The sequence below is a fragment of the Anopheles gambiae genome, chromosome 3 (genome assembly GCF_943734735.2).
Source record: "Anopheles gambiae chromosome 3, idAnoGambNW_F1_1, whole genome shotgun sequence".
NCBI classification, from domain to species: Eukaryota; Metazoa; Arthropoda; class Insecta; order Diptera; family Culicidae; genus Anopheles; species Anopheles gambiae.
The window spans coordinates 79,197,988-79,211,616 of record NC_064602.1 but is presented as its reverse complement, the minus strand read 5'-3'; the positions used below and the strand labels follow the sequence as shown (position 1 = coordinate 79,211,616).

Genomic DNA, 13,629 nt, shown 5'->3' with positions numbered 1-13,629 from the left:
CCCTTCAGTAAACACAGGTGCTGGTTTAGATTTGATAGCATGTTGTCGTTCATTAATCCCTTGATGCTTGGTAATATTATTCGATGCTATGGTTCGTATTGTATTGAAATCCCTAGGTGAAGCTTGATTTTGATCATTTAGGTATTCTGTCAGTTCATCTAGAATCGGTCCTCGTTGTTCTGTTCCAAATAAAAGTACAGATGGAGAGAAGTGAGTAGATGCGTGAATTGTATTATTGAGCGCATATTCAACCGATGGAATTTGAACTGTCCAATCAGCATGATTAGTCGGATTCGTAAGTTTGCTTAAAATAGGTCGTAGGACGCGGTTGACCCGTTCTACTTGCCCATTTGCCTGAGGTGATCCTGTTGCGTTTAGTATATGCGTAATTCCTCGAGATGATACAAAATTTGAAAAATCATCGGACGTAAAACATGTTGCTCTATCGCTAATTATTCGCTTAGGGCGACTGTAATATGACATGTATAATTTAAGAGCATTGCACACTTCACGGGTGCTTGTAGATATTGTTGGGTATAACTTTGTAAACTTTGTGAAACTATCTATTACTACTAGCAAATGTTTCTTCTTTGAATCTATTGAAGGAAGAGGACCTATGAAATCGATATGTAATGTATCAAAGGGATTGGCAATTTTAGGTATAGTGTATAAGTTTTTATGATTAGTTTTCACGGGGGCGGAATATATTACACATTTCATACAGTTTTTAATGTAATTGTGAATTCTAGTTTTCATTTGTGGAAAATAATAATTCTTATTGATTTGTAAATAGCATTTATCGACTGCCAGATGTCCTATTTTTTCGTGAATATATCGAATTACATTGTTAATCATTTCTGATGGTACATAGAATTTAAATCGACCTGGTGAAGACTGTTTGTATACTACTCCATCACGAAGAGTGAAATCACTTACTGACCTAGACTGTAGTTCAGTTTTTATTTTTTGAATATTTACATCACGAGCTTGTGCAATCCGTAATTGGAAATCTATATCCAGATCATCTATCACTGCTACGTGTTCTATTCGACTTAATGCATCTACATGAGGCATAGATGATCCAGGCCTATGTTGCATTGAATAGTCATAATTTTCTAGGAATAATGACCAACGAGCGATTTTTGCTGATAAATTGCGGTTTTGCAGTGTTTGGACCAATGAGTTACAATCTGTCACTATTTTTATGGGAATGCCATGGACGTAAGTGTGAAATCTTTTGAGTGCGTAAATTACTGAAAGTGTCTCCAGCTCATAACTATGTAATTTGGATTCATCGTCCGATGTTGTTTTTGAAAAGTAAGCAATTGGGTGAAACTTATCATCATCTTGTTTTTGTAGTAAAACCGATCCAAAACCAGTAGAACTTGCATCGCAATGTAGTTCGGTTTCTCTACTAGGGTCGTAAATTGACAGCACAGGTGATTGAATAAGTTTATTTCGTAAGGTTTCGAATGATTGAATGCATTCATTAGTAAACTCAAATGGTACTTTTTCTTTTAATAAGTTTGTTAGTGGTTTTGCAATACTTGAAAAAGATGGAACGAACCGCCGAAAAAATGAAAATAAGCCCAAGCACTGTTGAACTTGTTTCTTGCTACGAGGAAAGGGGTAGTTTTTAATTGATTTAATATGATGTTCACTCGGACGTATTCCTAAACAGTTTGCATTGTAACCAAGGTATTCTAATTCCCTTTGGGCAAATTTGCATTTGTCCAGTCGTAACTCCAAACCATTTTTGCGTATCGCGTTTAACACTTGTCCGATCAGTTCAAGATGTTGGTCAAAATCTTTTGAAGCAATCAAAATGTCGTCTATATACACTACCAATTCCCCTCGTTCTATAAATTCTCTAAGTACTGAATTAATAAAGCGTTGGAACTCAGCCGGAGCATTTTTCAATCCGAAGGGCATGCGGGTATATTCGTACTGCCCATCAGGTGTAACGAACGCCGTATATTTAATCGATTCTTCATCCATAACTAACTGATGAAATCCGCTTTTGAGGTCTAGTAACGTAAAGTATTGTTTATGTCCCAAATGTTCTAGGCAGGTGTCTATAAGAGGCAATGGAAAATTATCACGAACTGTTACTTTATTTAATGGTCTGTAATCAACACATTTTCTAACTTCGCCATTTTTCTTTCGAACCAGGACTAAGGCAGACGCGTATGGTGAGTTACTTGGGCGTATGATATTTTTTTCTAGCAGGTCCTTTACTATTACTTTTACTTTTTCTCTTTCAGCAAATGACAACCGTCTTGGTTTGGTAGAAATAGGAGTGTCATGTAAGAGATTTATTTTCATAGTATAAGTTGAGGGTACGATTTCATTTGTAGGAAACTCTAAATAATTTTTTGTTATCGATTCAATTACAGCTTCACTTTGGTATTTTGTAAGGTTTTTACCAATATCAATGGGATTTGTTTGATCAACAACATCTATCATACACAAAGAAGAAAATGTATCGGTAAACACATCGATCGACTCATGAGCTAAAGCAGAAAATGAGCAATCTCCCTCCCGACGTGCGACTGACCTCTTTACAATGTCAAGTGAATGGAGCTTTTGATATAAATTCGTTTTTATTAAAGGCAGCTTTTTCATATTATTCATGTTCAATAAAGTGTTTATAGTGTACGTATTTTGTATCTGATTGAGTTGAATATTTAACTTGGATAATGCATCTCTACCAAGAATCATTGGCCATTCCATGTATATTTTTGGAAGGACGATAAAGGTGTGACGTATCGTGGTCTTGGCAAGTTGTACTCGCATATCCACAAATCCTAACGTTAATAAATTTGGGCCTCCTATTCCTCGCAACATGGACGTCCTAGGTTCTCCAACAAGAGATTTAGGGAGAACGTTTTCATTAACGAAGCTTTTAGGGCTACCAGTATCCAAAAGAGAAACTAATTTTAGTGATTTGCTCCAAACATCTTGACTCTTATAGGCAACACTTACCTCTTGGTTGGCGTTAAGAGTAAAAACTGGTTCCGTCACAGGCGTTGTTTCTAGATGTTCAGGACCATTTGTAGTAACGGCAATCTGCTGAACCCGTTGAGGACAATTTCGATAGACATGATCAGTCTGACCGCACTTGAAACAGGACCCCGGAAGTCGAATCGGCATGCGGCAGAAGTTTTCCGAATGTCCATATTTCCGGCAATTAAGGCATCTGGGAGTCGACTGGTTTGGTTCAGCTCGCGCAATCTGGACTCGTGGTTGTTGAACAGACGATTTCTGGACCGTTGTCTGTACACGTGTTCGTATATATTCATACTCTTTCAATAGAGGTTTCAGCGTCTCGATCGATTTTGCCATGAATCGCATGGATGCAGTATGTATGGGGTCACCGAGACCGTCAATGATGATATGCACCAGTTCGTTTTCCGGAATTGAAGCTGCCGCTGCAATGTGTTGCATGTCTAACAAATATCTAAGCGTTGTTTCGTTAGCGTTCAGATGGCGTGCTCTAAGATTTTTATAGATGACTTCTTTAGAAGGCTTGTTGTTAAATTCTTTTAGCAATTCGCCCTTCAACTCCTCGTAATTTTTTGATTTAGTAGTTTGTGCCAATAAAACAGCTGTGCTCGTTAACGATCGACGCAAAAGCGGCAGTTTTTGAGGCTCTGGGACGTTTGTCATAACGAAAATGTCCTCAAGGGAACGAATCCAAGCACACACATCTTCATCGCCTTCTCCGGTGAACTTTGGCACTATTGTTTCTATATATTGAATAGTATTCATCGATATTGGTTTAAGGTGAGTTGGTTGAAGCTCAGCTATTTCTTCTTCTAAAGATAAAAGTTTTTTTTTCTAGCTCCAGGCGTTTTACTTTCATTTCGAGTGAGGCTATAGCAGCGGCTTCGTCATTTGAGGTTATGTCATCACCATCTCCACGTGTTTTATCAGCCGCCATTTCCTGACTTGTTGTCTTCTTCACGTTGTCTGCAAACAATTGTCGTAGTTGCGTCGCCTTTGCCGTCTCTGGGTATTCAATACCAGCTGCGTCTAATGACCATTTTATTTCTTCTGTTGTAGGCATACTTGTAGATTAATCCCACTTCTGAGATGTAAACTAAGGTTTTATTCCAAACGAGTTTTTTACGGAGCAAGGTTTTTCCGACTTGTTTATTTGTGATTCCGTTTTCGAATGACAGACGTTGTCATATCCTTTTGACAGTTAAGGATAAGGTATACATACATTTTGAGGTGAGGTTGACCAAGGTTCATATTTATGATACGTCTACAAATGTAAACATTGTCATCCACCACATGCAAAATGTCGTTCCACATCAATCTGACATTTCATTTCCATCACAATAATTTTTAATTTCTTCAACATGATTTTCAACACGACTCAAGGTGGATTGAGTTTGACAGTTCTTTGTTATGTGTTGAAAATCATGGCTGGTATTATTGAATCCGTTCGTAGCGGCGGCGTACGTCCCGACACTCATTTTCCTAACGTACTAGATGGTTGCTACAGTTATTCACCGCGGCGTTGTAAGACCGGGCTCATGAGATGTGTTGCCATCCCTAGAATTTCATGTGAGCGCCGTACGTTCCCGCTACGAACGGATTCAATAATACCAGCCCATGTGTTCAAACTGAAATTTCATTTTGAAGCAAATGAACGATTTGACAGATGTTGAAAAACATCTTGGATGCGGTGAATAACAATGTTTACATTCGAAACTGACTTGGAAAACCCTGTAACAAGGGCTGGCTATGCGCATGGAAATGGACGACCCAACACGTAAAATCTCTTTCTTCTCTGTTCACAATGACAGAGGAGGTGTGGTAAGCCCAGGTTGAGATGGCAAGATGGCGTGGAGGTGACATAGTGTCCGCCATTTAGGCCGGGATAACGAATTGGCAGACGAAGGCGCGAGACCTTGAACTCCTGAGGCAGGCCAAGATCTCAAGCGGACCGCAAAGCGCCGGATAAGTAAGAAAGTAAGCATACATAAGGGGCGAGATCGAGAGATTTTTTCCCAGCTTTGGAGAAGAATTGACAGGGAATTGGTTATGTCATCTATGTATGTGCATGCATGTATCGTGTCAACCAATGGACGAGGCTATTACTTCTCCCGCACATGCATATACTTTTCAAAATTGATTTTGAATTGGCTATTACAGCATGTATATCCTTAGCACAGATGGTCCAGAACTAATGTTAGTAAAGAACCACAGGAAACATCGATAGGAAACTCTCGAGAAACTTATTCTACATCCTACTCTCGGATTTTTACATTGAGTTTTTAGTAGCTTCGTGGAAAATGGTTAAAATGTGGCTTTTTACACATAATTTTCGATGTTTTCAGCTCTTTAATCAAACTGAACAATCATATTGATCAGCTGAATTAATTAAGTTAAATTTAAACTAAAATTTAAACTTATCCACGTGTGAGCGGCCAAAACAAGGGTGAAGCAACGGAAATATAATATTCAAATAAAAATCATGCTTTGACACCCCTGTCAAGGCGGCTGTTTTTCCCCGAGAGCTGTCAGTTGGCTTACAGCCGTCACATTGCAAAACATTGCTGGGTCAATACTTCACCCAAAATCGCGAAGTGCAGGGCAAAATATTACTTTTCCACAATGAATTTGTTAATGAAATTAACCTTCCTTGCCTCCGTTTGGCTATCGAGCACCTTTGTTTACGTGAAAGCGGTAAGTTTGTGTCATTTCATTAGAAATAAATGCGGTTATGGTTCTACTTACATTTGCTTGTTCTCTTCGTCGCGCGGTGGTAGAATTCCCTCGAGTACGATGGATGGCTAAACATTGCCCTGTTCCACGCGCTGGATATCGACGATCCTAGTAAATTTACCCTGCGAGGCAACGTAACAGTCACAAACCGTAACACCGGACTGGTCTCGGTAGCACAGGAACCGCTCTCCCTGCAAGACCGAAACAAGCTGAAGCGATTGGCCCAGGAGAACCGGCTGTACCGTCTGGAGGCACATGTGACGGATTCCGAGGGAGTCACCAAGTTCCTTACCTCCTCCAAAGCGGTTAGTATGCTTCCATATGTATGTGTCCATGGATTTGCAATCTCCCTTTCCTTTCAGTGCGCACTGGCAAAATCGCAGCTTACCGATGTGCTGTGGGTTTCGCTGGACCATACGGGCACGGTCACCGCCGTCACGCAATCGGTCAACAATGGCAACCTGAACGAGTGTGCCGACCTGTCCAACAGCGACGTGGACGTGCTGGACGAGTTTAACACGGATGTGTACGTGAAGCATACGGAGCCGGCACCGATTCCCGACACGGCCAGCTTCATCCAGAAGATGGAGCGCGAACGAGAGGCCCGGGAGCGGGGCGAAACCAAAGACAACCGTAGCTTCTTTGCGAAATATGTAAGCCTTGGATGCTTTCTGCTCGTGCGAATGTGCTGCTAATCGAAATTCTCTATTTTCTCAATTTTCTATTTCCAATCGCAGTGGATGTATCTGGTGCCGGTGGTGATTTTGCTGCTCATTTCCGCCACCAATCCGGAAGCAGGACAGCAGCGCTAAGCGCGCAGGAACGGCAAGGGTCCTTCTGCTTCAGTTTCATTTTCTGTCATCCACACCAAATATAAAAGAAGCAGCACGATGTGTGTGTGTGGGGGAAGAGTTCTCTCACTATCGACGACACGCCTTGACTCGTCTTTTATTGTTTCGTCTTCTCGCCGCTCGGCACCTCAATGTCCGCCTCGAGCTGGGCCGTCTTTTTCTGCAGCTTTTCCATCATTTTCTCCTCCTTTTCCTTTCGCTTCGCCTCCTTCACCTTCTTGCGATCTTCGCGCTCCTTCAGGGCCAACATCTCCTGGAACCGCTCGTCGCGCGGATCCACCTTAAAGCCAAAGTGTCTGCGCACCTCCTCCACCAGCCGATCCTTCCGCTCCTTGGCGGCCCGCGCTTCCGCCTCCTTCTTGGCGATGCGCGCGTTCAGATCCGCCGTCCACTGGTCCAGCTTTTCTAGCTTCCGGGCGACTTCCGCCTCGCGGGCCTCTATCTGCGCCTTGCGCGCCTTCCGTTCCGACTCGTTCGCATCCATCATTTGCTTCAGGCTGAAGGGAAATGCAACACGCTCGTATTCTGCTCTCTCGTATGCTTCCTTTTTCGTCGGGAAGCAAACTCCTAACATGCAGGAAAAACAAGCACAACATTAGCTTGAAGTGTTTTACCGGCCTTCCCCTTCGCACACACTACTCACGTGGATCCACCTTGCTTCCATCGATGCCGTACCGGCCCAGCATCATGCGCTTGTACTTGACCGTGTCGTGTATCCAGGACTGGGACTGTTCGTACGGCAGCACACCATGCAGCATGTTCCGGTGCTGCGGCAGCAGTCGGGATTTGTTCCGCAGGGCCGCTATCCGGGCATCGCGCGCTTCCGTCGATTCGGCATCATCGTCCACGAAGGTTACCGGCAGCTCTTCTGCCGCCGGCTCTTCACTTTCGAGCTGTTCCGCCTTTTTGGCCCATTGTGTGATGCCGCCTGTGAACGACCGGACGAGAGTAAAGCACTGGCCGACGGTTGTGGATGGCAAACGCCGAAAAGGAAGCATTTTCACTGGAAACATCCTAAAATTATGTGGTTTTCGTGCACGAGAAGAATTGCGTGCGGTTTGTTGTGTAAGTTTTTGTTTTCGTTCAGTAACGTCAAAACGGGTACTTCGTGGGCAGTGTGACCAGATTATTTGGGCGGTTTTCGATACGAAATCCAAAATTTTATCACGAGCCTTTGTTGTCACTGTTGAACCTCTGATTCTGTGTCATTAGTGATAGTTGATTGGTTTATTTGTTTATAGAGACTTTAATTCTCACGACAGTATTCGTCGCTCAAAGTTGTTAGTGATTTGAATGGACTTTAATACACAAACTGATTTGGGAAATGGTTTTATGACTTGTCGGGCAGTATTATGAAGAAATCTGTGATTTTCGGTAGAGTTAGTGATGGCTCTTTCGAGCGCACCCACGACTCCGATCCGACTACGACTAATGTTAATCCGATTCCGTCTTCGTCAAAATGAAACCACTAGATACGCCCGGAGTTGGAGCCGCCCAGAGTCGCCCGGTGTCGTACGGAATCGGAGTTGTCCGGAGTCTTCTAGAGTCGTCCGGAGTCATCCGGAGTCGGAGTCGTCTGGAGTCATCAGATTCGCGCGGAGTCATTCGGAGTCGTCCGAAGTCGTCCGGAGTCGTTCAGAGTCGTTCATAGTCGTAATAGATTTGCACGGATAATGGTCCAAGAAATGGCAAATTCGTATAAAAATTATAAAATTAACTGGTTTTATGATTAATTCATTTTGAATCAATCAATTCATCGTTGGTAAAATGTTATTTTAATCAATAACTATAGGTTTAACAATGGTTCATGAACGAAAATGAAATTCGAACAAACCACCAGATACTACAGAGCTGTACAACAAACTGGTTGCCAACTTGACCATCGCTGGAAGTGTTCACCGTACTTTTGAACCGATTTACGCGCACGGATAAACCTCCCGTCATTAATTCGTCCCCGGATAATCGACGTTCTACTGCAAATAGGTATTTCTGGTCACTCTGTTTATCGGACATGAAGGAGTGACATTTCATGAAAAGTATTTTATTTAAATATGCAAAATTCGCTTTTAATAATAGATTTGCCGTGAAAACACATTAAATTATGAAAAGATACACCACAATTAATCTAATCTGATTGCTTCTAAATGCAAAAAAAACCCAACCACTTGCAAACGGGGATATTTTTCGTGTTATCGGCCTGCTGTCAAACAGTGACATCATTTTCATGTTTTGGGGAAACGAAAAGAAAAACAACAAACGAAACAGCAACCGAACTGCAGGGACGAGAGAGAGTGCCACAGAGTGTGTGCTTTTCCTTCCATTTATAGTGCAGACGCATACCCACCGCCCAAGAAAGAAAAACAGTGCTCATTTTCCCGACGTACACACTAGTGTGCCGCTTCCCGATTCCTTTACCCACCCGCTCGGGGGAGGGGCAGGGCTCGGATCGTTCGTGCCAAGTGTACCATTCCGCACGGCGCAACAATGTCCACCAACAGCGGCGGCGGAAGCGTTGGCAGCGGGGCACACTTCCCCGCGAGTGCAGCCGTATCTAACTACCACGACATCTACGTTCAACAGGTATGGCGACGACGGGCGATGGTGCCACGGTGCCGCGTCGGTTTCGATTCTGCCCCACACCTTCTCTTGCCCTGCCCATGCGCTTCCCACTTGTTTCCATTTCGTTTGCCAAATGGGGCTCCCTTACTGCTCCAATCCTGCCCTCCCACCCCCCATTCCCCAAAGTCAGCCGAATGTCACCCAGTGAGGTGGAATTTCCCCCACCGTATGGGGATGGTTGCCGAAAAAGCATAACGAGAGAAGGGGAATGGGAACCACACAAACATCCCCACGCACACACACACATTGCCCCCCGTTGTGACGACATGGTTCGCGAAAGCGACCACACGGTCGACCATCCACAACAAAGGCGCAACATCGTGCCCTTTATTCCCTGATCGCACCGACCGCGGTTGTGTGTTTTCCGCCCACACATCCTCGACAGGCCGTCCGAGTCTAGCAGTCCGGTTTAAACAAAAAAATGGTACGTTTCTTTTACTCCGACATGTTTCAGCAACCTAGCGGCGCCGGTGGCCACGACGAGCTGGACAGCATAAACAGCATCGCCCCAGTACCACCACCACCCGTTTCGCAACCCACAGTGATAGTGGCGGGTCTACAGTCGTCACAGGCGAGGGGTGGTGGTGGTGGTGGCCCTCCGAGCAGCAGTTCGCTCTACTTCCCGACCGCCCCCCCGCCCGTCCCGTACAGTGAGCTGGGCGAACCGAGCGGCAACGTGGGTCGGCGCGGTGAACCGCCCAGCTACGACGAGGCGGTCGACGTGGAGGCGCCCCCACCGTCCTACGATTCGCTGTTCGGGCGGGTGCGCGAGGCACGCAAATCTTCCCGCGGCGTGTTGGATTTTTTAGTCAACATTGTTATTCTGGTGCTTGGCACGCGTAAGTACAGTGCCCTCTAACAGTCCCCGATAGACGGTTTGTGCTCATCCGCCTTTTTCTTCGATTGCAGTCGGCTGCACCATCGCGCTCGGCATCACGATCGTCATACCGGTGTGCATGATCGTGTTCGGTTCCATCTACCTGTACGACTGCCCGCAGGGTGAGTACATCCCGGTGTACCTGCTGGTCGGCGGTGGGTTCGGTGTGCTGAAGCAGCTGCTGCACCTATCCACGCGCGTCCGCAGCCGGGAGGAGCAGGAGCTGGAGCGGCTGCGGCAAACGCCAACGCAAACGCTCATCAACTGCTTCATGCTCGGGTGGTTCATCATCGGTTCGTTCTGGATCTACCAGATCTACGAGCCGAACTACGACCCGGCGCTCGGCAAGTACTGCAACAAATCCCTGTACCTGTTCACCTTCTGGCTGATCACCTCCGTCTACATGATGCTGTTCGTCGTCACGATCGTGCTGTGCAGCGTTAGCATCATAAGCCTTTGCTTTCACCGGCAAACCTAGCCGGTGGTGCTGCTGCCGTCGCCCCACCTGACCCAGCATGCGCAACGCTAGCGGGCAGGTGCGAAGGATTTGCGCAGGTTTGGCATCGTTTTTTTTTCACGTTAATTTTATAATCAACCTCGTAGTAACTGCTCGTGGCGTTAAACCGCATCCGTTGCGTGCTGGAAGAGTGTGTGAATTCGTCCACTTCCACTCTGCTGTTCCTCTGTTGAGTTATGGTTTTGCTTTACAGGCGAACGCACAATCGATGGGCGATCGGTACCATTCAGGTCAGGGAGAGGGGGGTACATCAAACCTGAATGTTTGACGATGCAAACACGTTGAACGTGATTTGCTTTATCTCGAGTATTTGTAGCAAAAGGAACAGTAATACTTCCTTCAACTTGTATTAAAATCATATTGGTTTGCAAAGACGCAAAATTTGCACCTAACGTATCGGTCATGATTCAGGTCAGGAATCATTCCCAATCCCACCCAGTTTTTGGTGCGTTTTTTTCAACTGTGCCAACAGCGTGTTGTTGTTGTGGCATTGCATTAAATTTAGTCCTCTTGAGAGATATCGAATTCAGCTTCGATTCTTGATGCCAAACGAAGAAGCAGCGTGAAATACTTACTAGGAAAAAGTACACGAACTGATGATACGCGGGCAATCGCTCCTCTCTACCGATTTTTGGTTAGTAAGCTATACTTCCATCTCTATCACCTTACCTTATCCAACGTTATTCGGATAAGTTTGTTAGTCTATAACGGCGCCGCGCACCCTGTATTGTGTGATGTTGGCACGTGTTACAGGGGTTTTCAGGAGCTCCCATAGCTGTGGGACTCTTTATTTACTCTTTCTTACGTGAACTAAACCTATTGCAATGGGAATTGGACTCTAGCGCACCCTTGTTGAACAAATCTAGTAGGAATTTTCAAAGGAGCCTGTCTAAAACGGGTGCCGTAGAGTTCCGTTTTCAACAAATGAAATTCACTTCCAATAAGAAAGAGCCAAGGAAGTGTCCCACAACTATCAGAACCCCTCGAAACCCGTGTAAGCATGGAGAATGTGCGTGCGTGTGTTTGAATGTATAATTACACCGCCTAATGTGCTGCTGATGTTTTCGTTGGTCTATTTACAACCAAAAACAGAAAAAGAACAACTACCCTCTAAGTCTCGAATTTCTAAACAGCTCCTCTATATGTATGTGTGTTTGTACAGTGCAGGTGAATATGCGCTTCCCGAAGAGATGCTTTTGAAATAGGCTGTGTGCATTGCTCGCTACTTTCCCGATTTAAAAACGCACCCCCCGTAGTGTGTGGTATAAAAATACTTTACAACATAACAAAAACGCCAAATCTACAATGTACAGAAGAGAACAAAAAACCCAATCCCCCACACACACGCACACACAGAGAGTACAATGCTGCGTTCGGTGTTGCACATGATTTACATTTTTAGCTATATTAGTCCAAGCGCCAGCTTAAGAAAGCACAATACAGGAACACACTCGCAAAGGCAAAAGTGCGCAAAATGTTATAAAGTAAATAGGGCATGAAATCGCTTTCCTTGTCTCTTCGTTTGAATCGCTACACGGCATCCCGCACACCCGGAGAAAAGGGGTATGAAATGAAAATACAACCATTTGTATGTGTGTGTGTGTTTGGCCCGAGGGTGTGATATAAATAATAACTTCTATATAAATATATATATTTTTTAAACTGATCAATTTCAACACCACAATGATAAATGGTGTGTTACAAACCTCTTAACGATTAATTAAATGTGTAAAAGCAAGGATAAAATATACATGCATATATATATATATATATATATATATATATATATATATACATACATATACGCGCAAACGATTTATACAAAAGAAAACAAAAATACCTACAAAAGAACGAGGGGGAAGGCTTCATGAAAAAAAAAACAGACCAAAACGTAATTTGTAAACTGATAAATGCCATGGCAATAGAGAGAAACGAACCATATGCCCACAATGAATGAGCAATGAGTTATGAGCCGTACTAATAATAATGCAACAGTTAAGTGGCTTTCCATGGAGAGCAGAAAAAAGAAGAAGAAGAAGATAAAACAAGAAGGGTACAGCCCCCAGCAGGGCCTACAACAGTCTGTTCCTAAGGGCACCAGCACTCCGACCGACCATATAAAGTGGGCTTATATATTCACGATCCTATTAAACGAGGCTATGTACATCACGACAGCTTGTTCTACACATCTACATCGCTTCACTTCTCGCCTCAGTTCTACCAGTACCGCCGTTTCTTCTCGATCTCCAGGTGGGCTGCCAGGTGACAGAGAAAAAAAAACCCGATGTTGTAATACGAACCCTTCTCAAACTCATTGATCACATTGAATAAACAAATATTGGAGACAAACCATGAATATAGTTTTCACAAAAAAAGGTGGAGTTTCTTGTTTCTAAAAGAAGATGACAATGTAGGATGTAAAATAAGTGACAATTTATTACAATTTCATATGTTAACTAACAGATAAAATGTCTTCAAATTACAGGGTCAAGTTTTCCTGATGAGTCTCTCCATCTCTGGAGTACATCTAAAGAGGTTACAAACCTACAGCAGTTCAGTAACTGAACAGAACCTTCTTGCGGAAGTGCTTGCTGACCTGATCCCAAACTAGTGTAATCCTATTCATCGAAATCAATTGTAAAGACCACAATAATTCTCAATGCATCACATCATCATCATCAACCTTTACAAATCCTAACAAATATCCCATATGTATGCTGAACCAAGAACTGATCCCAAACTAAATCTGATCTTGAAATTTCCAGAAATTGATTACAGTTCTTTCCTGGTCCTGAAACAAACAAAAAACATGTTCACAAACAAAACATCATGATCCCCATTGCCCTATATTAATTTAATTTATAATTCTGGAACTAATATTTGGCAAAAAAAACATAGGCAAGATTGGAAATTGATGCTGAACGTATCTCGGTTTGGAAAGGTATAAAAAAAACCTATTCAGATCTAGATACTGGTATTCATCCTATAAAAAATAGTTTTTTAGAACCTATTCAGGTCCTGGAACT

At 43.7% G+C, this 13,629-nt stretch overlaps 3 protein-coding genes and 1 long non-coding RNA gene across 4 annotated transcripts; 3 read left to right on the top strand and 1 right to left on the bottom strand.

Moving 5' to 3' along the window:
- Positions 1–2,053: 2,053 nt before the first annotated feature.
- LOC133393255 (uncharacterized) lies at positions 2,054–4,182 on the top strand. Its single transcript, XR_009766057.1, has 3 exons — positions 2,054–2,192; positions 2,265–2,306; positions 2,397–4,182. It is a non-coding gene; the product is annotated as an uncharacterized LOC133393255 (long non-coding RNA).
- A 1,359-nt stretch (positions 4,183–5,541) lies between these two features.
- Positions 5,542–6,669, top strand: LOC1270581 (ER membrane protein complex subunit 10). The gene is made up of 4 exons (XM_309304.4): positions 5,542–5,700; positions 5,784–6,044; positions 6,102–6,392; positions 6,477–6,669. The coding sequence occupies exons 1-4, from the start codon at positions 5,629–5,631 to the stop codon at positions 6,549–6,551; spliced, it is 699 nt and encodes a 232-aa protein (XP_309304.4). The 5' UTR covers positions 5,542–5,628; the 3' UTR covers positions 6,552–6,669.
- On the bottom strand, positions 6,649–7,683 carry LOC1270580 (large ribosomal subunit protein mL64). The gene is made up of 2 exons (XM_309305.5): positions 7,234–7,683; positions 6,649–7,157 (listed from the first exon to the last, which is right to left on the bottom strand). Exons 1-2 carry the CDS (start codon positions 7,601–7,603, stop codon positions 6,688–6,690), a joined length of 840 nt encoding a protein of 279 aa, XP_309305.4. The 5' UTR covers positions 7,604–7,683; the 3' UTR covers positions 6,649–6,687.
- Positions 7,684–8,611: 928 nt separating this feature from the next.
- On the top strand, positions 8,612–12,440 carry LOC5668066 (uncharacterized). Its single transcript, XM_001688124.2, has 3 exons — positions 8,612–9,170; positions 9,664–10,048; positions 10,119–12,440. Exons 1-3 carry the CDS (start codon positions 9,075–9,077, stop codon positions 10,562–10,564), a joined length of 927 nt encoding a protein of 308 aa, XP_001688176.2. The 5' UTR covers positions 8,612–9,074; the 3' UTR covers positions 10,565–12,440.
- Positions 12,441–13,629: the final 1,189 nt, after the last annotated feature.

Excerpts from the sequence above, each read along its gene's own strand:
- LOC1270581 (XM_309304.4), top strand. The coding sequence starts at position 5,629 with ATGAATTTGTTAATGAAATTAACCTTCCTTGCCTCCGTTTGGCTATCG. Across the intron at positions 5,701-5,783 it reads CCTTTGTTTACGTGAAAGCG|AATTCCCTCGAGTACGATGG; the intron begins GTAAGTTTGTGT and ends GCGCGGTGGTAG. Across the intron at positions 6,045-6,101 it reads TCCTTACCTCCTCCAAAGCG|TGCGCACTGGCAAAATCGCA; the intron begins GTTAGTATGCTT and ends CTTTCCTTTCAG.
- LOC1270580 (XM_309305.5), bottom strand. The coding sequence starts at position 7,603 with ATGTTTCCAGTGAAAATGCTTCCTTTTCGGCGTTTGCCATCCACAACC. Across the intron at positions 7,158-7,233 it reads TGGAAGCAAGGTGGATCCAC|GAGTTTGCTTCCCGACGAAA; the intron begins GTGAGTAGTGTG and ends CCTGCATGTTAG.
- LOC5668066 (XM_001688124.2), top strand. The coding sequence starts at position 9,075 with ATGTCCACCAACAGCGGCGGCGGAAGCGTTGGCAGCGGGGCACACTTC. Across the intron at positions 9,171-9,663 it reads ACGACATCTACGTTCAACAG|CAACCTAGCGGCGCCGGTGG; the intron begins GTATGGCGACGA and ends GACATGTTTCAG. Across the intron at positions 10,049-10,118 it reads TATTCTGGTGCTTGGCACGC|TCGGCTGCACCATCGCGCTC; the intron begins GTAAGTACAGTG and ends CTTCGATTGCAG.